Source organism: Carcharhinus amblyrhynchos, chromosome 15 (assembly GCF_965287045.1).
Source record: "Carcharhinus amblyrhynchos chromosome 15, sCarAmb.v2.hapA, whole genome shotgun sequence".
Taxonomy (NCBI): Eukaryota; Metazoa; Chordata; class Chondrichthyes; order Carcharhiniformes; family Carcharhinidae; genus Carcharhinus; species Carcharhinus amblyrhynchos.
Genome location: NC_137338.1, coordinates 69,106,768 through 69,132,202, shown reverse-complemented (window position 1 = coordinate 69,132,202; position 25,435 = coordinate 69,106,768). Strand labels below are relative to the sequence as shown.

General features: G+C 42.9%; 1 protein-coding gene across 1 annotated transcript in view; it reads right to left on the bottom strand.

The window, feature by feature from the left end:
• Nucleotides 1-25,435, bottom strand: part of tnfsf11 (TNF superfamily member 11) — a 41,825-nt gene that overhangs the window by 12,870 nt on the left and 3,520 nt on the right. The window contains exon 2 of the mRNA XM_080203316.1: nt 16,174-16,326. Coding sequence (XP_080059442.1) covers nt 16,174-16,326 — 153 coding nt within the window. The remainder of the gene's footprint in view (nt 1-16,173; nt 16,327-25,435) is intronic.

Below are 25,435 nucleotides of genomic sequence, written 5' to 3'. Positions count from 1 at the left end.
TGGGAACTGCCAGCCTGACCCTGCTGGAGTGAAGGGGAGGAGGATGCAATCGAGGCCCTTCAGAGGGTTGGCTGCTGATGCAGTTTGGCAATGCCAGCCTGGGCCTCCCTGGCACTGTTGAAGGAGCAAAGTCCCAATACCTGGGGGATCTTGCCACAGCCCATCTGGCATGGGGCAGTGCCAAGGGGAGCAGGCTGTATTGGGGTAATTGGTGGGGGGTCCTGCTGCCACTCTGCACTCAGACTAAGTGACAGGGAGAGAGGCCACCATCAGCGTGGGGGTCGGGGCTGCGGGGGGGGTGGGGGTGGGGGTGGTTGGTGGTGAAGGCTGACCCGGGCTAGTTTGGGGTCCATTGATCAGGCCATGGGGAGGGCAGCGATAGGGAGTCGTGGGATTGACCAGCATTTGTGAGGCCGGTGGAAAGGGGCCTCTGCGCATGGCCAATCTCAGCACTGACAGTTCAGCACATGCGCAGTGGCCTGCTCAGCTTTGTGCTGCCGGCCTCTCCAGCATTTTAACATGATTCATGCTAGGGCACTCTGCAGTGCACAGGGTGTGGGAAATTCATTTTTAAATTCAAAGAACACCACAGCACAAGAAACAGGCCCTTCGGCCCAACAAGCCTGCGCCGCCATTTTAACATTCAGTGAGTGCCTCATTCCAATCCTTCTTCTACCTATGGCTTTTGCCTACGCCTCTTGGACTCCACAATAAAGCTGTGCAAATTTAGAGAATTATATGTGTGCCAGATTAAGGAAGGTCTAATTTAGGGACAATTTGTTAACGCCAATTAGCCTAAAAGCACATTTTTCGGGTGTGGAAGGAAACCAGAGCACCCAGAGAAAACCCACGCAAGCACGGGGGAATGTGCAAACTCCCACAGACACCGACCCAAGTAGGAGATCCTACCCAGGTCCATGTATCTGCACAGCAAACAGTGATAGTCACTGAGCTGTCGTGTTGCCCGTCAGTTGGTCCAGTTTAAGTGTACACTAACGACCTGAAGCACTAGGCAACTCTCGAAGCAACATCCAAGAGCAGCCCACGCACGACCACCGCATGAATGCCCAACAGGATTTACTCCACTTTTTACAGAAATTCAATACTTAGAAATTTTTTGGGAGAATCACCCCTGATATTTTTATCTTGTGTTATACTGCACTTGTTGGATAAATGAATATAAAGTGATGGCACGTGAGGTTGGGTGAAAACAACAACACAGCTTTATTGATAAGTTGTTTACTGAAGCTTGATCTTGACAAGGCAAAAACCCACGAAGCAGTCAATGACATCACAAACTCATACATGTGACAGCACAACAACCTAACAACAGCCCCAACTATACAACAAATGAGAGGCAATCTCATTAAAACCTACAAAATTCTGAAGGGGCTTGGCAGACGCACTCAGAGATTGTTTCTGTTGGTATGAACACGCGAACATATGTTTTACTTCTTTCCAATCTGTTGGTCGGGGAACCTAAAATACAGGGACACAGTCTCAGATAACGGGGTCAATCATTTAGGACTGAGATGAGAAATTACTTCACCTTAAGGATTATGAATGTTTGGAACTCTCTACCCCAGAAGGTCCATTGTCAAATATACTTAAGGCTGAGAAAGACAGATCTTTGGTTTCTCAGGGAACTAAGGGATTTGGGAAGTGGCAGGAAAACGGTGGGTATCAACCACTATTGTTTTGATTGGTGAAGCAGGCTTGATGCACCATGTGGTCTACTCCTGCTCCTATTTCTTGTGTTCTCTCAAAGGACTCAAGGCAGCCAGCCGTTTCTTCATTAGAAGATAAGCTCCAGCCCAACTATTGGACTGCAGTCTGTGAAATATGTCACAGAACAACAACAGAACAAAATATAAGTTGCAGCACTCCTAAACCATTTAAGATTGACCAAGTAGATTGGGAGAATAGTTCAGTTACTTCCAAATCACTTTGGGATTTGGGGATAAATTTCATAGAAATGTTCCTCAGGAAATTGAACAGGGCCACATTTGGGTCAGAACTAGTGATGACTAATAAAAAGCAGAAGTTTCCTCAAAGCTGTTAATGATCCTAGTCAGTGGAAGTACCCCACATGGAGGAGAGATTGTCAGTAGCCACAATGACCTTCTAGCTGCGGAAGGTGAACACCCAGGAACATCCAGTCTGAGTGTCCTGGGTGTTAGTTACAGGTATTGTTAACTATGCAGGATTGATCTGAAATTTCCAGGCATGAAATACGCAAGACACCACTGTGATCATGCCTAGGAAACAACTCCATGGGGGAAATCTAACAAACTGTACCTTGGCTTTGAGCACTTGCAGTTCCTGCTTATATAAATATTGGAGATGAAAAAATGGCTTGTGTGACTGATAACCAACAGTTATCCAGCCAAGTAACAAAGGCTTTGATCTTGACTGAGGTTTTTTTTGTGAGCGGTAGTGAGTGAGAGAACTTAATTTGGGTTTTGACTCCACACAGTATGAGTTTTATTTCGGAACTGGATTCCTGCCCAGAAGTTTGGCTAGCAGATTGACACGTTTGGTTCCGTGCCAGGCACTAGGCAGATTGCCAGCCAGTAAGATAGTGAATGGAATTGGGGGAGGGTGTAGAGTCTCTGTAGGGAGTAGGGCGGTGATCTGATTGCTGATGAAGGGTTAACATTGCTGATTTGGGTGATGGTGTTCCATCCTCCATCTCAATGGGAGTGGGGAAGGAATATGATTCCCATTTCCCTGGAGTTATTTACATTTCAGTAAATGGATAACTGAGGGCAGGGAAGCAGGTTAGTTTGTGGGGGAGGGCTGGAAGGGAAATATTCCTGCTTCTCTTGGCCTGGCAGCAGTGCTGGAAAGGCATTGAGCTCTCCTAGAAAGCAGTCCCCTCCTTCCTTCATCTGCCTGGTTTCCTGAGGGCCAGAAAATGCAACCCGTGTACGATTCAAATGAGACACCCCGCCTTCTGGGAGCAAGTTAGTTTACCAGCTCCCACATCACCCCCATCACGTCTCCTTTCTAAAACTGAAAGTCAGTAGATTAGACGAAGACTTAACATTTTATAAACTATTAACATCCTACTCAATGCCGACCAGGCTTTCTTTGAGGTTAGAACAACCTCCAAAGAGTTTGTTCTCTTTCTAACCTCATTTGGGAAGATGCTGTGTCCTAAAAACATGCTGTGTTGGGGCCAGGTTGGGTGGGGGGAGGTAGCGAGGGGTGTGGAGTTGGGCAATCATGTGATAAATTCCTGAGCTCTAGATACATTTCGCTGTCAGAGCATGAGACATTGTACTAAGAGAGTGAAAAGACAACACACCCATGCTTTATTGTGATTCTCAAAATACTGTTAAACCTCAACTGTGAACCTATGTTTAGTGGAATTTACCCAGGCTATATTGAAGCTGATGGTCAAAGTTTAGCATCAGAGGCATTTGTTAGTCTAAGTGTAAAGCGGATGCTGAGCAGAGATCTGCTGGGAAGATTTGAAGCTTGAACCAAGGTGGTGGAAACCATATTCCATCACGTATGGGTATGAACCATTGCAATCAGTTGTGAAACCATTCAAATTGACCACAATGCTGTTTTCTTTCTTCATTAATCTATCCTTGCTTTTGTTTCAAGCGTCTTTCATTCCCTACTGAAACTAATTTCTTTTTGTGATAGGCACTTAACATTGCTTAGTGGTTATCTCAGTGACCACTGGATGTATGGAGTCACATGCTGTTTCTTTGAATAATTCTATTTTTAAGGCAGAAAGTTTGCAATCAAAATGTTTAACATATTCTTTTTACTGCATAGCTACTTAAGCAGAGAGGTTGATGTCCTGTTTGCACATCAGTATAAATGGTGTAGCACATTAACCAGTTGGTAAAGGAAGAATTCAAAGCCAGCTTTTTATCTGCAATTGATTTATTAATCGAGTGAAGCATTACTGATTAATCTCCTGACTTCACTCTACTCTTAATGTGTGCTCAAGTAGCCATCCAATCAACGCCTGCCATTTGTATGTACTTAATTTCAACTGATAAAATTAATAGATCCCGTCTTCCTCTTATCAAGCGCAGATCAAGCCCAAGATGCCTTATCCTGTCAGCTTGGATCTCTTGCGGGAACCATGAATTGGATTCTATTGGAATCTGAACTTATTTTTTGGAGCAAGGAAGGAATGGATTTGGGTTTGCCTTTCCAAAAAAAATAAACAGTTAACGTACTAAAACAATATTTCAAAATCAAGTCGACCACTGTCCATAGTCCACAAAGGACCACAGGCATGTTTCTCTATTAGAGAGACAAGTAAATTACAGCTCGGGATACACTTGGCATCACCACCAGTATCAAACAAGCCTCTCCCAATACTTCTTACTGTGCGTACCCCCATCCAGCATCGGCAGCTCCACATCATGTCTACCACCGACAGCGCAAACTGCCAGCTCAAAGTGGAGAGGATCTCCAAGAAGATTGCGCATATTAACACAGACATCACGTTTCTACAAAGATACGAGAAAGCAGACAAGATACCAAAAGGGCTACAGATCATGAACCCACTCAGGTCAACTATAACACAGACTACGCTGAGAGACTTTGCCGTCACACATCTCGTACACTTCTCAACCACCTCATACACCAGCTCTGCAGCAGATGCTGCAACCTGGAAACCAAGATAAAATCCATACTCTCAACTTGCGCTCAGGACGCAGACCAGCTGCGAAACACTGCCAAACAGACGAGACAACAGAACTATGCCACCTACATGCACAGCAAGAACAGGAAACTTGACAAACTCAGCATCACCATCAGCATCAACCAAGCCTCCCCCAGTAATTCTTACTGTGCATTTCATATCAAGCAAGGGACATGAGCGACCATAGCAATATGGTTATTGAACTCATGCTGTTGGTGTCTGTACCACAGACTAGCCGTCTGAGCTAACGGATCCCAAATCGTAAAGAAGATTTTTTTTCATATTCTCAGACACCCAACAATTTCTTAATACAAGAGCCTTGTTTCGTGAAAATTGGATAATTGATGACTTGCATCACCTCATTCAATGTTGCAGATTTCCTTTCTCTTCAGCACCATTTTTTTCACTCACTTTTTGCCAACTATTGGGTTTCCCATAAAGAACAATTATCAACACAACTTTCAATAGGAAAATTATCTTCAGTAAAGTCTTTGTGTATTTTACAAATAGAATCACAGATCCATTGCTTTTTGCAGCTAAAGTACATTTAACAACCCTTTTTACTTTCTTAGCTTCCCAAGTTTAATTTCCCATTTCCATTCATTTAAAATACTACGAAATCAGCTTCACTTCGTGGAAATTAACATACGAAGCCTCACTGAAAGCAATTCATGTTCTTTGGGTCACCCAAGGACTGAAACTTAAGTATGTATGTCTCCATATTTTCTTTCAATGTTTTATTTGTCCTTAATACATCCTCAACTTTAAGGTTTCATTGTTGTACTTAATTCTAACACATCAAAGTGAAAATCTGATCTTGTCTGAGCTCAGGACCAATTTAACTGACCAAAAAGTTTTTTGGAATTGCCCTAGGCTGGGATTCTCTGACCTCATCTCTGGCTGGGATTCTGCAGTCCCACTGCTGTGAATGTAGATCTGGCTGAGTGCCAAATTCTCCATTCTCACTAGCAGCGGTGGCAGAGCATACGGCATCAGAGAATGCTAGCCTTAATATTTCAACCAATATATTTAAAAGCCCCTAAATCCTGGCTCCCAATCTGAAATTCCTCTTTAATCCTATTAATAACACATTTCTCAAATTCTGCAAATGATTAGGAATCATCAACATGCATCATAAACCCATAATTTTCTCTATTAATAAAACATTGCAGGATCTGCATTTAGTTGAACACACCATTGAAAAGCATCACACCCTTGAGCCATCATTCAGATCATAAGTGCATTTGTTTAGTTTTCATAATTCCCCATCTACATTGCTTGCCTCTTTAGCTGTTTTAGCAACATTTCTCTGAAATTTTTCAACATGCAGAAATCTAGTTTTCATGTCAATTGACATACACTCCCATAAATATGTGGCCAAAAGAACAAAGGAGATTCTCCCTTTATGTAAACGATTCAAATGTGCAGAAAAAGTGGAACTAAGTGTAGAACTTTCTGGAACAGGAGGATCATCACAGCAATCTGGATTTCTTCCAGTGACCATTTAATAGGAACCACATGCTCCAACCATCTGAAGCAAATTGTGTGTGTGTACTGTCCATGCCAGAGCAGTTGCCACCTTGCAGATTGGTTGCTCTTCTAGGATGTTATGCTGCATTTCATTCATCACCTCATGATTCCTGTCAGAGTTCTGTGCTGAAACGACTTTCAGATGTGATATTCATGACCATAAAGTTCAAGTCTTCCCATGTCTCTAAACTCATCATTAGCAAATTCCCATTCATTATCTTTCAGAATTTTACTCGATGCCCAAAGCCAATTCCATAGCCACAATCACCCCTTTGTCCTTTAATGCCCTGGAAATCTTTCTCAGAGACTCACCTGTCCATGGAATTCTCTTCCCCATTCTCTGGCTCATTGAATACATTCAAGGCTGAATTGGACTAATTTTTAATTGAGAAGAGAGTTAAGGGGACAGACAAGAAGTGGGGTTGAGGCCCCAGTCAGACCAGTCATGACTCTATTGAAAAGTGAAGCAGACTCAAGGGACTGAATGGCCTATGCCTGTTCCTGGTTCTTAGGTATTAACTGTAGAAAAACGAAATCTGGTGTCCATATCTAAAGCATAAAGTCTAAATATTCCTACCTTTATTGCAAATCTTTAGATCTATGGCAATACCATTAAAGCCATGTAGTAATGGAATGTTTACAAGTGGATATGGTGTCCAATACTTTGTACATATTTCACACTTTGCACTAACTTCCTCTCTGAGCCTCATCAATCACACATGCAAGTTGTAGCAGAAATTTTAATCTTTGACAAGAAGGATGAGCTAATGATAACTTTGAAATAATTTGGTTTTTTTTCAGAATCTTGTTACCTTATGTCACTAATGCTTCTCTTACAATCATATTAATAGAACCTTTAGGGGAATGAAATAAACCCCTGATTAAACTGCAGATCTACTGACATTTCAGAATCACAGAATTGCTACGCACAGAAGGAGGCAGTTTGACCTATTGTGTCTGCACTGGCTCTCCAAATGAGCATCATGATTTAGTGCCATTTCCCTGCCTGTTCCCCATACCCCGGAACATTGTTTCTATTTAAATAATCATTTAATCCCCTCATGAATGGCTCAATTGAATCTGCCTCCACCACACTTCCAGACAGTGAATTCCAGACCCAAACAACTTGTGTGAAAAGCATTGTTTCTCACATCACATTTGTTTCTTTTGCAAATCACTTTAAATCTGTGCCCTCTCGTTCGCAACCCTTTTACGAGCAGGAACAGTTTCTCTCTATACTCTGTCCAGCCCCTCCCTGATGATTCTGAACGTTTCTGTCAAATCTCTTCCTAGCTTTCTTCCCTCCAAGGAGAACAGTCCCAACTTCTCCAAATTATCCCCATAACTGAAGTTTCTCATCCCTAGAACCATTCTTGTAAATGACCTTTGCACTCCCTCCAATTTATTCACATCCTTCCCATAATGTGGCACCCAGAACTGTACACATACTTCAGCTAAGGTCTAACTTGTGTCTTGCATAAGTTCAGCATAACTTTCTTGCTCTTGAACTCAATGCCCCTATTAAGGCCATAGAATATAATGAAATAGAGATTACCAAAGGCAAATCTCAGCAAGACTGTGACTAGGCTCTTCAAGACCTGGAAAGGTCCTTAAAAGAATCCTTCTAAACCAGCTCATGTTACAACTTATGCAGGGTCTACTTCGGAGAGCTAGTGTGATTTCAGAAAGGGTAGGGGGACCATCGACATAGTATTTGCTATGCACAAACTGCAGGAGAAGTTGGAGAACAAAATGGTGACCTATACACAACCTTTGTCAATCTAACTAAAGCCTTCAACACTGTCAGCTGTGAAGGGCTCTGGAAGATTATGAGAAAGTTTGGGTGCCCAGATAAATTCATTCAGAAGGTTCAATAGTTCCATAATGACATGCAGGATCGCATCCTAGACAACAACAAGACTTCAGCCCCCACCAATGGAATCAAACAAGCCTGCGTACTGGCACCAATCCTCTTCAGCACCATGTTCTCAGACATGTTCACTGACATCTTCCAGGATGAGGATTCAGACGTTGAATAGATAGCAACCTCTTCAACCTGCAAGTCTTCCAGGCCAAGACCAAGGTCCTCGTTGACAGACTGCGTGACTTTCTATTTGCTGATGACACTGGAAGTGAGGTAAATATGGACCTATTTTCCACAACCTGTGAGAACTTCAGTCTCACCAAAGAAGACAAGTCACGCTCCAACCTGCTCCAGAAAGACTCTGTCAAGAGCTTACAAAGTAAATCACTAAAAAGTTGAACGCTGTGGATAAATGCACACATTCAGGCAGGACACTCTTACTGTGTTCATATTAATGAAGACACCAGTGCCAGAATTGCCAAAGCCATTGTAGGAATGTAGAGGGCGAGCCTAAAAACCAAGCTCAAGGTTTACCAGACAGGCATCTGTCCACTCTTCTCTATGTGAGTGAGACCTGAACTGTCTACCAGTAACACACAGAGGAAACCAATGGTTTCCACTTTTGCTGCCTCTGCAAACTCCTCAACATCAAGTGTTAAGACAAAGTTCCAGACACAGAGGTCTTCAGGAGAGCTGACAAGGTCAGCATCATCACTGTGTTATGATAAAAATTGTTCCAGTGGTCTAGACATGTCACCAGAATGCCTGACAACTGACTCCCTAACAGAATCTTCTATGGAAAACTGCAGAAAGATCCCATGGCTGCCGGAAGAAACACTTCAAGTATATCCTGAAAACCTCCCTCAAAGACTTTTAAATTGACACAGCATCATGGGAGACCCTTGTCCAGGATCACTCAGCTTGGAGGAGTGCAATTGCCAAAGACGGATCAACAAACGAGAAACAATTGATAGTGTCAGCTCAAACCAAAAGACAGGAATGTAAAAACCATGAGAACAGTGCCTCCAGTTACCCACCAGTCTCACTGTTCTGTCCTCACTGCACTAGAACTTTTTTGTGCTAAGATATCACTCATCAGCCACCTTCGCACCCACACAGCCCAACGATGGGATGACAAACGAAGATGATTTTCTTCAATATTGAAGAACAAACAACCATCACCAACCACAACCTTTCCACCATGCAGTGAAGCAGAGTTTCAGCAGAAACATTTAATACAGGGCAATTATTACACTCCTGTGCTTTGAAGTCCAAAAACTGGAGCAAAGTGTGGTTTCTCAGTGAAATCATAGTGACAAATCAAAGAGGCTGACAACAGGTTTTCTGATTTGGTGTTTACCACAATACATCCAAAAAACTTCCTTCAGTTAGAATCAATAAATTTAGCAATGACCTTTTCTGCCAGTCAGTCATTACAGTAGCTAAAAGGAATATTTTAAACTTGTCTCAAGCTGCAAACGCCCACAATAAAACACATCAAAATATCCAAAATGTTGACATTAGAAAGAAATCAAACAGTACAACCTGAGGTGAGTGCCAATCTTCCCAACCCCTGCACCTTTCACTGTCCACGTTCTCTTTAAGTTTGGGAATAACTCACCCACCCATATATGAATAGGCATATTACAATGCCACGCAAATGAAGGAATGCATTTCCTAGCATGTCCAGGACAGGAGGTGGGAATGGGGAGTGGTGGAAGATTAGTCATGATCATATTAAATGATGAAGCAGACGCAAGAGACCAATAGCATACAGCTATGTCTTATGTGCTTGTGTCATCTCTCATGACATAAATAATTTTCCCGAGGAGTTTTCGGTTCTTTCTGTCAGAGTAAAAATTAGTAAAATTACAAACAAATTTCGTTGTTAAACTGAGACTTGAGCACATAATCTAGGTTGATTCATCAGTGGAGTACTGAGTGAGTGCTGCACTCTCAGAGGTGCCAGCTTTCATTTTCAGATGTTAAACCTTAGTCCTATCCAACCTAGAACATAAGAAATAGGAGCAGGAGTAGGCCATCCAGCCCTTTGAGCCTGCCCCGCCATTCAACAAGATCATGGCTGATCTGAAGTGGATCAGCTCCACTTACCCGCCTGTTTCCCATAACCCTTAATTCCCTTATTGATCAGAAATCTATCTACCCATGACTTAAACATATTCAACAAGGTAGCCTCCACCACTTCAATGGGCAGAGAATTCCAGAGATTCACCACCCTCTGAGAGAAGAAGTTCCTCCTCAACTCTGTTCTAAATTGCACTCCCCCCCTTATTTAGAGGCTGTGCCCTCTAGTTCTGGTTTCCTTTCTAAGTGGAAGGAATCTCTCTACCTCTACCCTATCTAGCCCCTTCATTAGAGGGCACAGCCTTTGGGCCGTCCTGAGGTTGTGAAAGGCACTATATAAATACAAGCTCATTCTTTCTAAACAATAACTGGGAAAATGGTGTTTTTTTCCAAAAGGAATAGGTGGAGCCATTGAGCATTGATTAGTATTTCAAAGGAGAAACTTGGGGCATCATCCCCCAATCATCCTCTCCTCAGACTAGATCAGAGGAGGTAGACTGATCATAAAAATGGAATTCTGCTGGTAAAACTTGAGCAAGTATGATATCTTTTAAAAATGCAATCACAAGATTGTAAATGACTCTCAAACTTGAAAAGGTGAGGGTAATCCTCCAGGTATTGATTGATAAACCAGGAGAGATAGGGGATATTTCCCCCAAATGAATTTTCTAATGAGATACGGAAAGAATACAGTTGTAAATAGTTAATGAATGTTTGGAAGTTACTGGATGCCCCATTTTCAATTGTCTCTGGGTCCAGTTCTGACATTGCTTCAAGGTGGTTTCCTATGTCCATCAGAGAATCCCCCTGCAGCTATCTGTGAACATCTCCATATTCACAGGGAACGCCTGGAAGTGGCAAGGATCTTATGCACAGTGTTTTTTGTAGATAACAGTGAGCACTCTCTCAAACATCAACTGTTTCAAATGTGAAGGAGATTTTCTCATTTATACTACAAGCTGGAGATTATATTTAGTGACTTAGGGGAGTTATTCTGTCAAGCTTGCAGGCCAGATGTGTACACGGTGTGGCCAGTGGGGAGGAAATTTCTGCTGTGTTGGGATCACTTTGTTGAACTATCCCTGCAATGACCAAACTCAGATACAGACCAAAACATCACCCTTCACCACCTTTGAATGTTCAGAGCAAGGATCTCAAATTTGGCAGAACAGGTTGGACCCTTAAAAGCATCCCTAACATTGAATCTGTACCTAAACTAGTAAATAGAACACAGTGCAAACAGTTCTTTTTGTCAACCAAATGTCTGGAAAAACTTTGATGTTCAAGAGTTTCGGAAACATGCTATCGAACTTGGTTCTGTGCAGCTTAAGAATTTCTGCTGGAAAAGTATGAATGTCACATTCTACCCAAGTCCAAACTTTTAGCTCCAGTTTAGGTATAGGTGCTGAACCAACAATTCTCATCCTAAGCCAAGCCAACCCACCCACAAATCTCATTCCCACCATCTCACTGTACAAAGGGCTAGCATCAAAGGTTAACTTGGTAAAACCACATCATGTTGAGCATACCGCTGACATTCCCACTGCAGATCCACCTAGAATTCCCCAGACAACACGGTTGCCAAGTGGGGTAGAATCCCAGGTCTCACAACCTAACTGATCTACCCAGTTCCTGCTGGTGTGGCAGGATACTGTCAAAAATACTCATGCAGGGAAGGGCCCTGTCTAACTCAGCTGATTATTGAAGCTGACACAGAGAGTTGAGTTCATAGGTATGTCACTTGAAAGATGTAAAAGAATGAAGTGAACATAATGAGTGCCATGGTCAGATCACTTTTCATTTTCCTATCAGTCGTACAGGATTATATAGAATTTACAGGACAGAAATAGGCCATCCAGCAGAACAGATCTATAGCTCCATATGAACTTCCTGCAAACTTTCTTCATTTAATTTCTTTACTGTAAATTTCCAACTAATAAAACACAATAGTTAATCTTAGCAGGACACAACTCCTATATGTGTCTTCACTCCCTTCTCAACTCTAATCCTTGATGTATGTACACAAAGAACTGAAAAATTTCACATTTTATGGGCTGGATTTTCCCCAAAAAATTCTAAATTCCCAACCTGCTGGAAAATGGGAGTAAATCCCACTGTTTTTTCTTCATGCGTACTTACCAGAGTGAATCTCCAACACTTTGTGCATCACAGAGTGCCCTAGCATGATTCACTCTGGATATGTGAGGACGAGGCTATTCCTGCCCGTGAGGCCAGCAGCATAGCACTGACCAGGCCATTGCACATGCACCAATCTGTCAGCACGATCTCAGGCCTTCCAGATTGCTGGTCAGTCCAGCAACTCCTCATTGCTGGCCTTCTGACTCCACCACCCCACCATGCCCGCCCCCCAAATTGCTGGCCTCTCAGATCTCCCCAGTTCCGCAGGCCAGCCCCCAACCCACCCCCACCGACAATGCAGGCCCAACCTCCCTCCCCCACCAATCACCTGCCTAGGCCACGCCCCCTCTGGCACCACCCCTTAGCAGTGCCCAGTGGGTAGTGCCAATGTGCCCCTTGATCATTTCCAGTTTGCCCCTTGGGCAGTGGCAGGGTGCAGGCTGGCATTGCCCAAAAGACACCTCCCCCTTAACCCTGACCTCCCAGAGGGTTCACAGGCCTTGTCCCCACCAGTGTGGTCAGGACGCTTGTTCCCCAATTAGTGAGGAGCAATAGTAAATGCCCCTGGAGGGGGGAGATGCTAGTGGACCAGGATAATCAATTTGAATAACGTTTCCATATGATAATCAGCTCTGTTCTGATTTCCGGTGCAGAGCTGATGACATCAAGAACGTATGTTTGGAGACGCGTAGAGGCCGTGATATCCAACGCCAATCCCACGGCTGATGTCTCCCAGCCTGCTGCAGTACCCATGATGAAGTGATGCCAGCGTTGGACTGGGGTAAACACAGTAAAAGTCTCACAACACCAAAGTGTTGTGAGTGTAAAGTCCAACAGGTTTATTTGGTAGCAAAAGCCACTCATTTGGTGCTACGCCAGCAGCAGAGTGGGTTGGGAGAATCACCTCCATGGTGTTTCTCATGATCCAAAGCATTTCACAGCCAGTGAAAAACACCATTGGTCACTGCTGTAATGTAGGAAACACAGCAGTCAATTTGTGCATAGCAAGTTCCCACAAACAGCAATTATTAATAGATAACTTGTTTTAGCAATGTTAATTAAGGGATAAATATTGACCCAGGATTTATTTGCTCTCTTACAGCAGCTTTTGCATCAACTTGAGAATACCTCAGCACTTGATGTGTCAGAATGGATGCCTGTGAAGTTATTAAGCTAAAAATACAAAGAGAATCCAGATATGAATCTGAAATCAGAAGATCTCTGATGAAGTAGGGATTAAAAATTAAAAGCAGAGTTCATCTGCTAGACAAAGTTTTAGAAATAACCCTGGGCATATTTATATAGATTAGGATGTGCCCCACATATTCTGATTTTGGGGGGCATGGTGGCACAGTGATTAACACTGCTGCCTCACAGTGCCAGGGACCTGGGTTTAATTCTGGCCTCAGGTGACTGTCTACGTATAGTTTGCACATTCTCCCCGTGTGGGTTTCCTCCGGGCACTCTGGTTTCTGTCCACAGTCCAAAGGTGTGCAGGTTAGGTGGATTGACCATGCTAAATTGCCCTTCAGTGTCCCAAGGTATGTAGGTTAGGGAGATTCACAGTAAGAAGTCTCACAACACCAGGTTAAAGTCCAACCAGTTTATTTGATAGTAAACCCACAAGCTTTCGGAATCACTGTTCCTTTGTCAGGTGTGTGGAAGGTTCTCAGAACTCTTCCTCCCAATCCAAAACAGTGAAGAGATCAGTGGCCCTGCTGCCGGCAGTCTGCAAATGTGATTTTTCACTGAGGCAAATGAACCATTAATCCAGCTATACATGCATGAAGGAGCTCAAACCTGGAGAACCGGTAGAGTTTTTTTTAAGAACATAAGAAATAGGAGCAGGAGTAGGCCATCTAGCCCTTCGAGCCTGCCCCGCCATTCAATAAGATCATGGCTGATCTGTCGTGGCTCAGTTCCACTTTCCCGCCCTCTCCCCATAACCCTTAATCCCCTCTGTTATCAAGAACCCATCAACCCGCTTCTTAAAAATATTTAGCGAGGCAGCCTCCACCACTTCAACGGGCAGAGAATTCCAGAGATTCACCACCCTTTGAGTGAAGAAGTTCCTCCTCAACTCCGTTCTAAACCGCCTCCCCTTTATCTTGAGGCTGTGCCCCCTAGTCCTACTGTCTTTTTTGAGCGGGAAGAGTCTCTCCACCTCTATCCTATCCATCCCACTCATCATCTTATACGTCTCAATGAGATCTCCCCTCATTCTTCTAAACTCTAACGAGTACAAGCCCAGTTTATTCAGCCTCTCCTCATAGCTCAACCCCCTCAACTCCGGTATCAGCCTAGTAAACCTCCTCTGCACTCCCTCCAAGGCCAAAATATCCTTGCGCAGGTGCAGCGCCCAAAACTGCACACAGTACTCCAGCTGCGGCCTCACCAATGCCCTATACAGCTGCAGCAAGACCTCCCTACTTTTATATTCAATCCCCCTCGCGATGAAGGCCAGCATCCCATTCGCCTTCCTGACCACCTGCTGCACCTGCAAGCTGGGTTTTTGCGACTCATGCACAAGGACCCCGAGGTCCCTCTGCACCGTCGCCTGCTGCAGTTTTTCGCCACGTAAGTAATAGTCCTTCCTACCATTCTTCCTACCAAAGTGGACCACCTCACACTTGCCAACATTAAATTCCATTTGCCATTTCCTGGCCCATTCGCCCAGCCTATCTAGATCCTTCTGCAGACTCTCCACACCCTCCGCACAATTTGCCTTTCCCCCAATCTTGGTGTCATCAGCAAATTTCGACACCCTACACTCGGTTCCTTCCTCCAGATCATCTATATAAATGGTAAATAGCTGAGGCCCCAGCACCGACCCCTGGGGCACCCCACTAGTCACCAACCGCCAATCCGAATAGCACCCATTGACCCCCACTCTCTGCCTCCTATTTGACAGCCAATCCTCTATCCACGCTAACACCCTACCCCCAACTCCATGTCCCCTGACCTTCTGCAATAACCTCTTGTGAGGTACCTTGTCAAACGCCTTCTGAAAATCCAGAAAGACCACATCCACCGGCTCTCCTCTATCCACTTTTGATAGGTGAATCTATACTTCACATGGGCAACAACATCTTGAAGCATAGCATATGGTATGTCATTGAACATAAGGCAGTTCTGACAAAACAGGAACTGGCCTCTAACCACCTCAGCAAATTATTGGCAAATTGTACTTACTTTTTCTAAAACTATCAATGTTGCAATTACAATCAAAAGTGAAGAGCATTGTCAGTCCTTTAATTTTTTTGATGTAATTTGGACAATATATTGTCTCATATAACCTTCTGTATCCAAAGTCAAAAAACAATCTCTGTACACTCTGTAGTAGAGAACTACATTGGTGAGGAGAGATGCCTAGATTGTTATTATCTTGCTAAAACTGGTTAGAAAGGCTATCAGGTGGATGGTGATAGTCTCTGTTGGTTTCTTTCCATTAAAAGAGTTGGATCAGTTCTTCAGACCCATTTAAAGGTCTGTGAAGCTTATCTTTCTCAACCTTAAGTGAGAATGATATCTGACGAGAATGCTTGTTGTGGTTTAGTCTCAGAGAAGCTAGGATTATAATCTACTTCATTATCTCCTCCTATATCTGGAACTGGAGAATGTTCCCCACAATATTGTGCCCACAGAGCAACAACTGACACAGCCAGATAAAGAACAAACAATACTCTATTAACTATGTACATATATTCAGTATAGGGTCATTCTCCCATTCCAAAACAATGAGACGATCAATGGCCCTGTTGCCAGCAGTCTACAATTGCATTTTTTTACTGAGGCAAATGAAGCATTAAACCAGCTATACAAGAAGGAGCTCAGAAACTGGGAGCACTGGTAGAATGATAGGCGATCCTACACTTCTCACCTGGTTAAGAGGTTGCTTCAGTCCTATCAGTGGCGGTAAACAAGACTCTGAGATTTTCTGGATTTTCAGCTCTGAACATTCAGGCTTACTAATGTTATCATTGCACAACAGCCTGAGGCACTCCAAGAACTCAGAGATCCCTCCAACATCCTTCTGTAAAGAGGACAGAGAGTGTTAAGCAGTGGTGCGTTACAGATGGAAAACTCAATTCAAACACAGCTTTCAAAGTCAATACCAAACAAATTGACAGATTTTAACAGTGAGAAAGATACACCAGTAGAATGCACAGATCTTCCATGATATTACTTGTAACAAGTTAAAGAAAGCTCCACCTTGATAGTGAAGATATCACAAAAGACAGAAGTTCCAGACAGAAGGATCAACAGAGAAAGCCCAGAATATTCTGGAAGACCTGGTCTTAATTGACCAGGTTATAACCTGGTTATAATTCAGAGTGACAAAAATTCTAAGTTTTGTTAATAAGTTAATTATCAAACATATTCCATCAGATTCGTGTTTTATTGGTTTGTTAATAGTTTAGTTAACTTGTTCACTGTTAGATAAATAAATTGTTACTTGTTGATTTTGGAGAAAGTGTTGAGGAGTTATTTTGATTTAACCACTAAAAGTTGCTGAAACCCAAATTGTACTATTTCACACTCCCTTTAACAGATTATGAGGTGAGGTGTTAGTTCTCGGAGGGTGGGGGCCACCTCCACTTCATAACAAAAGGAACACATGACCCTCGTCTAGAGGGCAATCTGGAACCGGGCAGAGATGTGTGTGGAGGCAAGCATGGAGACAGCACCTAGCTTAGACCCTATACTATGTATATGTACATAGTTACTAGCGGTTAATAAACACTTACAGTCAAACTTTGTGGGACCTAGCCAACTACAACATCTTACAAAATGATGGCAGCTATTGACAGAACCTGGAGAAAGGCAGAAGCTGGAACAGAAATTTAAAGCCTGGAATATTGAAAAGACCGGGATTATAACCTCACAACAAGCACCAGAAACAAAGGAGCAGAAGGCAATCATCAGAGAAAAACTCAAGAACAGAACTGAAAGCTGAAGGCAGGAATAAAATCCCACATTGCAGCAGAAAACTCAATGTATCTGTGGACGTTCAGTTTCAATACTAAGAGAGCACAGAGTTGGAAGATTGAACACCTGTGAACCAAAGGTTCTTAGCCAGAAGGAATTTTTACAAGTTTTAAATTAGCAGCAGACAAAGTTCCCATTTTAATATGCACCACAATCAACCCAAGTTGGCACATAACAGCCAAGCTCTTTCTAATCTAGAAGAAGAATTTATATATAAATTTTAAAAACAATCAACAATTGAAAAACCCAGCAAAAGCCAGGAATTGATTGTTTCATGATCCAAAAATACTTAGTACAGGGAAGAGTCAAAAAAGGTCGATCCAGAGAGTTGGTGCTGAAAATGTTATAACACCCTAGAACAAAGGCTTATGGAGAGGGTGCTCAATGATCACATTGTACAGTCAATGTCTTGCTCATTTTCCACATTCCAGCCAAGAATTTATCAAATGAATACTGATGCTGCCTCATCACATCGGCCTGATATTTTTCTAAGAAATCTCCCTCCATCATCACTGAGCAATCTCATCCTTTCTTTAATATGTTTATAAAGACACATTATGGCAATTGATAATATCACAGAGTTTTTGGTTATTTTCCACTTAGGTCCATCTTACCTTCCTGAATTGCAAGGTAAAAATGGCCTTTTCGATGAGGTGTTAAACTGAGGGCCTGTTTGCTCGCTGAGCTCCCATGACACTATTGTGAAGGTGAGCAATTCTGACCAATATTTATCTCTCAATCTCCATCACATAAATAGATTGGCTGGTCGTATAACGTTGCTGTTTGGGGGAATTTACTCTGCGCGACTCTTACAGCAGGGATTACAATTCAAACGTACTCCACTACACTCTGAGACATACTGAGGTCGTTAAAGGTGCTATATAAATTTGCACCTTTTTTCTCTTCCTCCCCACGGAACTTTCTATGTTCACCATGATCATCTCTAGTATTGTTAACCCTACTTTCCCATATTTCTCCCTTATAAATTCCAATTTAGCTTCAATCTCTTTATTTACCTATTCCACAGAACTCCATCCTTTGACCTTTCCCTGGGTGATATATGTATCTGTCTATCTTGTGTTTTTAAAAATTCCCATTGCTAATCTGTTACTTTCTTTTGCCCCATTAAATTAGGCCAGGTCCCTTCTCCTATACAAACCTTGACCACAGATGGCTACTGTCACCAGCAATCCCCTTAGCAGCAATACCATGTCCACATCAGGAGTCTCTGCTAATCCCCGCCCAAAATTTACATTGCAAATTAGAATAATCCAACAAAACTCCTGGGATGTATCACTTCCGATGTGAATGCTTGAAAAACCCAGCAACAGCCAGGAATTGATTGTTTCATGATCCAAAAATGCTTAGATAGTACAGGGAAGAGTCAAAAAAGGTCGATCCAGGGAGTTGGTGCTGAAAATGTTAGAACACCCAGTTCCACTTCTGTCTGGAGTATCCTATACATTCACATACTGGCCACTCAGTCCAGACTGTGTTTTTTAGTGGGAGGGGGGTTAAATTTGACCCTTTCTCCTTTGCAGGCTTGCTGTATTCGTTTTAGATGTGACTTGATGGATTGCATTTTTCACCTCTGCCAGTAGGTCCATAGAAGACATGTGCACAAAAATCTACAGTGTGTTACTCAGGGAATAATGTAGTACTGATGGTATTGTACATGAAAGAGTAATTCCTCAGTCCAGACGCACTGTTGTTATCATGGCTATAATAATTAATTCATTCTATCTTTATCGACCTTTACAGCTGTCTAGAGCTGTATGATCCTCTTAGTACCAGTCTAGAGTATCATTGATGAAGGTGTCTAGCTGTGGCCCTTCCCAATGGAATTTTGCATTGTTCACTACTGGCTTTCCAATAGGATTGAGTTGTGAACTGTCCCGAACCAGTCCAGATAGATCTCTTTTTGCGTGGGTATTCTATTGCAAAGAGAACCTTTGAGAACCTTTTATCCCTGGGTCTAATGGTACATCACATGCTGCACCAAAGGAAGCAGTTTCCATTCACTAAGTTCACTTGTAAACAAGAAAGCATTCCTTTCCAGAACTCTTCCCAATTCCTTTCATTTCTTTAGGAAAGATCTGAAGGCACTAGAGAGAGTACAGAAAAAAAAATCACAAGAAAGTTTACGGGGATGAGCAACTTCAGATACGAAAATTGGAGAAGTTGGGACTGTTTTGCTTTGAGGAAGACATGGTTGAGGGGAGATTTGATAGAGTAGTTCAAAATCATGAGTGTTCTGGACAAAAGAAAGAGGGAGAAACTTTTCCCATTGGTGGAAGGATCAAGAAGTAGGGAGCACAGATTTAAGCTAACAGCAACATGAGGTAAAACATTTTCACGCAGTGAGTCATTAGGATTGGGAATGTCTGATATATTTTGTTAGCCACTCTCAATATATCCTGCTACCTTCATGTCCTGGCAGATTCTTTAGAAATGTGTCACTATGTTTATTTTGACTCCCTCTATCACGTCTGCCGCAATGTATTGTCTCACACTTCTCTGTATTAAAATAAGCTGATGCTCTTGGAGCACGCAAGATGGAATACTGGCTAGGAACACACAGTTGATACTCAGACTGAAAATGTAGCATTGCCTGAGAGTGTGGTGGAGGCAGGGTTCAATCAAGGCTTTCAAAAGGGAATTGGATCATTATCTAAAAAGGCAGGGTTATTGGGAGAAGATGGGGAGCGGTGCTAGATAAATTGCTCCTTCAGAGGGACAGCACAGATAGGATGGATCAAATAGCTTCCATCTGTACTGTAACTGTTCTGTGACTGATCCTAATCATTAAGCTGACCATGTCCGATGACTTCAAGATTCTTGGGTTTCCTTCTACTGTTTGCATGGAATGGCATGGTGATTGATGAAATCCCTAGTGGTTTTTATATAGTTTCGCTCTGATGCAAGGACAGAATGTCGCGGTTTTCTCATTTCATAGTAAGTACACCCACCTATTTACTCTGCAATATAAGGTGTCAGTTTAACCCACGCCTCATTTCAAACTGACTGCATCAAGTAGAACAGTGCACAAATCCATCAATGTGCAGTTCTGCTTGCAAACCTATCTGCTTCTGAATGTTTTTACAAATAACGTAGCAACCATCATCTAGCTCTTAGAAATAGGACATTGCATGTTCAATGCAAGATTAGTCATTTCTTTAAATTTTGTCCATTCAGACTTCTCTTCCTGCCTTCGCTGAGTGTTCCTGTACACACAGTTTGCAAATAAGCCTCCAATTATCTTTGATCAAGCTGCACTCATCTATATTGCTTTGTGGATACTGAGCACTCTGCTTTCTCTGCTACATTTTCAGGTTGAGTATCGTCTGTGCATTCCTAACCAGTATTCCATCTTGCATCCTCCAAGAACATCAGCTCAGTTTAATACAGAGAAGTGCGAGGCAATATACTTCAGCAGAATAGATAGGGAGAGGCAAAATAGACGTAGTGACATATTTCTAAAGAATGTGCAGGGACAGAGGTGTGGTGTATTCATTAGTCCATGAAGATAGCATGTCGTCATTGGCTACAGGTATAGTGCCGGAAGACTGGAGGATAGCAAATGTTGTCCCCTTGTTCAAGAAGGGGAGTAGAGACCATCCTGGGAATTATAGACCGGTGAGCCTTACTTCTGTTGTGGGCGAAGTTTTGGAAAGAATTATAAGGGATAGGATTTATAATCATCTAGAGAGAAATAAATTGATTAGGGATAATCAACACAGTTTTGTGAAGGGTAGGTCGTACCTCACAAACCTTATCGAGTTTTTTGAAAAGATGACCAGAGAGGTGGATAAGGGCAAGGCAGTTGACGTGGTGTATATGGATTTTAGCAAAGTGTTTGATAAGGTTCCCCATGGTAGGCTACTGCAGAAAATGCAGATGCATGGGATTGAGGGTGATTTAGCAGTTTGGATCAGGAATTGGCTAGCTGATAGAAGACAGAGGGTGGTGGTTGATGGGAAATATTCAACCTGAATTTCAGTTACAAGTGGTGCACCTCAAGGATCTGTTTTGGGGCCACTGCTGTTTGTCATTTTTATAATTGACCTAGATGAGGGTGTAGAAGGATGGATTAGTAAATTTGCTGACGACAGCAAAGTCAGAGGAGTTGTAGACAGTGAGGATGGATGTTACAGTTTGCAGAGGGACATAGATAAGCTGCAGACCTGGGCCAAGAGGTGGCAAATGGAGTTTAATACGGAAAGTGTGAGGTGATTCACTTTGGTAAGAGTAACAGGAGTATAGAATATAGGGCTAATGGAAGGACTCTTAGTAGTGTTGACAAGCAGAGAGATCTTGGAGTACATGTGCATAGCTCCCTGAAAGTTGGCACCCAGGTTGATAAGGTTGTTAAGAAGGCGTACGGTGTGTTAGCTTTTATCGGTAGAGGGAATGAATTTCGGAGCCGTGGGGTCATGTTACAACTGTACAAAACTCTGGTGTCGCCGCACTTGGAGTGTTGCGTACAGTTCTGGTCGCTGCATTATAAGAAAGATGTAGAGGCATTGGAAAGGAGAGGTTTACCAGGATGTTGCCTGGTATGGTGGGAAGGTCTTATGAGGAAAGGCTGAGGGAATTGAGGTTATTTTCATTAGGGAGAAGAAGGTGAAGAGGTAACCTAATTGAGGCATACAAGATGATCAGAGGATTGAATAGGGTGGACAGTGAGAGCCTTTTTCCTCTGATGGTGATGGCTAACACGAGGGGACATAGCTTTAAATTAAGGGGTGGTAATTATAGGACGGATGTCAGAGGTAGGTTCTTTACTCAGAGGGTAGTAAGGTCGTGGAATGCCCTGCCTGCAGCAGTTGTGGACTCGCCAACTTTAAGGGCATTCAAATGGTCAGTGATAGGCATATGGAGAACATTGGATTAGTTTAGGTTAGAGGGTTATTAGATTGGTTCCACTCGTCGGCGCAACATCGAGGGCCGAAGGGCTTGTACTGCGCTATAATGTTCAATGTTCTATAGCAGGATATATTGAGGGAGTGGCTAACAAAGCATATCAGACTTTAAGCTTCATAAATAGAGACATTGGCTGAGATTTTATGACCTCACTCAGGCGAGGCTAGCATAATCCTGCCATGGCCAATAGAGAATTTCATTCTGCAAGCCTCATCTGCCCCAAGTCCAGGATGGACATGGCGATAATATTCCAGCCATTGAGTACAAAAGCAGGGGGAGTTATGCTAAACCTTCATAAAATCCTGGTTAGGTCATGACTAAAATATTGTGTTCAATTCTGGTCAACTCACTTTAGGAAGGATGTGAGGGTCCATGAGAGGGTGTAGAGGAGATTTACCAGAATGGTTCCAGGGTTGAGGGATTTTAACTAAAAGGTTGGGCTGGAGAAGTTGGGATTGTTCTCTTTGAAGCAAAGGAGATCGAGGGGAGATTTAACAGAGGTACAAGATAAGGTAGACAAAGAAAAGCTGTTCCCATTGGCTGACAGCAGGTGGCACAGTGATTTGATTCCTGTCACTGTCTGTGCGGAGTCTGCATGTTCTTCCCATGCCTGCATGGGTTTCCACCGGGTGCTCCAGTTCCTCCCACAGTCTGAAAGATATGCTGGTATATCATAGAATCTTGGAACCTTACAGTACAGAACGAGGCCCTTCAGCCCATCGAGTCTGCACTGACCCCACCCAGGCCCTACCCCCTTTTCCCTACATATTTTACCCACTAATCCCACTAACTTACGCATCTCAGGACACTAAGGACAATTTTAGCATGGCCAATCAATCTAACCCGCATGTCTTTGGACTGTTGAAGGAAACCGGAGCACCTGGAGGAAACCCACGCAGACACGAGGAGAATGTGCAAACTCCACACAGACAGCGACCCAAGCCAGGAATCGAACACAGGTCCCTGGAGCTGTGAAGCAGCAGTGCTACCGTGCCGTCCATGGTACTGCTCACCAGTAGGTGCATTGGTCATGCTAAATTCTCCCTTAGTGTACCCAAACAAGCACCAGAGTGTGGCGACTGGGGGATTTTCACAGTAGCTTCATTGCAGTGTTAATGTAATGACACTAATAAATAAACTTTAAACTTGGAAGGATTGGGGGACATAGATTTAAGATTTTGGATAAGAGATATAGGGGAAAAGTGAGGAAGAACATTTTTATGCAGCAAGTGGTAATGAGTTGGAACTCTGCCCATGAGGATGACAAAAGTGGAAACACTCGAGATTTCAAAGGAAATTGGTTGGCCTCGTGAAAGAGATAAACCTGGAGGGCTATGAGGATGGAGTGTGGAGCATTGGCATTGTCACAAAAAGCTGAATAGCGTCCTTCTGTGTTGTGAATTACTAATTAACTCGATGGTTTATCCAAAACTCTGCCATCCTAATCCTTACCTGTACAAGTCCCATTCATCCGGTTAATCACAGCTTAATTTTAAAATGTTCATCTTTGTTCCCTTCCAATTCAACTTTCAAGTCTGCTGATGACACCACCATTGTGGGTCAAATCTCAAATAATGATGAGACACAGTACAGGAATGAGATAAAGAATGTGGTGGACTGGTGTAGCAATAATAATCTCTCCCTCAATATCAACAAAAGAGATTGTCATCGACTTCAGGAGGTGTAAAGGAGAACATGCCCCTGTCTACATCAACCATAAGCAACCTGTCCTGGTGCCCCATGCCGACACTATAGTTAAGAAAGCCCACAATGCCTCTACTTTCTCAGAAGACTGAGGAAATTTGGCATGTCAGTTACAACTCTCACCAACTTTTAGTGATACACCATAGAAAGCATTCTTTCTGGTTGTATCACAACTTGGTATGGCTCTTGCTTTGCCCAAGACTGAAAGGAATTACAAAAGGTCGTGAATGTAGCCCAATTCATCACTCAAACCAGCCTCCCATCCATTGACTCTGTCTACGCTTCCCTCTGCCTCAGCAAAACAGCCAGCATAATTAGGGACACCACACACCCAGACGTTCTCTCTTCCACCTTCTTCTGTCAGGAAAAAAATAAGGAAGTCTGAGGTCACATACCAACTGACACAAGAACAGCTTCTTCCCTGCTGCTTTCAGATATTTAAATGGATTACCCTGTATTAAGTTGATCTTTCTCTACACCCTAGCTATGACTGTAACACTACATTCTGCACTCTCTTGTTTCCTTCTCCATGAAAGATATGCTTTGCCTGTATAGCGCGCAAGAAACAATACTTTTCACTGTTTGTTAATATATGTGACAATAATAAATCAAATCAAAAATCAAGTTTCTCCATTGCTTCATCCCCTCCCCAACCCCTGAAACCCCCACTCCCACCACTGTATGTCACTAGCCTCCTCTACAACCTTGTTCTCCAATCTGGTTTTCCCCATTCTGGAATGGGCCCTAAACTTAGGTGTTCCATTGCTACACCTCTCCACCTTAAAACATAACTTCTTCACCAAGTCTAATTTGTAACTCAGCATCAGATTCTGCTTGATTTTTGTTTTGTTTGTTCATAGGATGTGGGTGTTGTTGACTGGGCCAACAATTATTGCCCATCCCTAAGGACAGTTAAGAGTCAACCACATTGTTGTGAGTCTGGAGTCACATGGAGGCCAGAGCAGGTAAGGATGACAGGATGATCTAGGATATAGATCAGTTGGAGACTTGGGCGAAGAGATGGCAGATGGAGTTTAATCTGGACAAGTGTGAGGTAATGCATTTTGGAAGGTCTAATACAGATAGGAAATATACAGTAAATGGCAGAACCCTTAGGAGTATTGATAGGCAAAGGGATCTGGGTGTACAGGTACACAGGTCATTGAAAGTGGCAATGCAGGTGCAGAGGTCAGTCATGAAGTCATACGGCATGCTTGTCTTCATTGGCCAGGGTATTAAGTTTAAAAATTGGCAAGTCATGTTGACACTTTATAGAACCTTTGTGAGGCCACACTTGGAATATAGTGCTCAATTCTGTTTGCCACACTACCAAAAGGCTGTAGAGGCTTTGAAGAAGGTACAGAAAATAATTATCAGAATGTGGGTGTACCTACACCACAAAGACTGAAGTGATTCGGGAAAGTAGCTCACCACCACCTTCTCAAGGGCAGGGACCCTTAGGGACAGGCATCCCATTCTGGCCTTGCTTATAACACCCACATTTCATAAAGAATTTAAAAATCCAG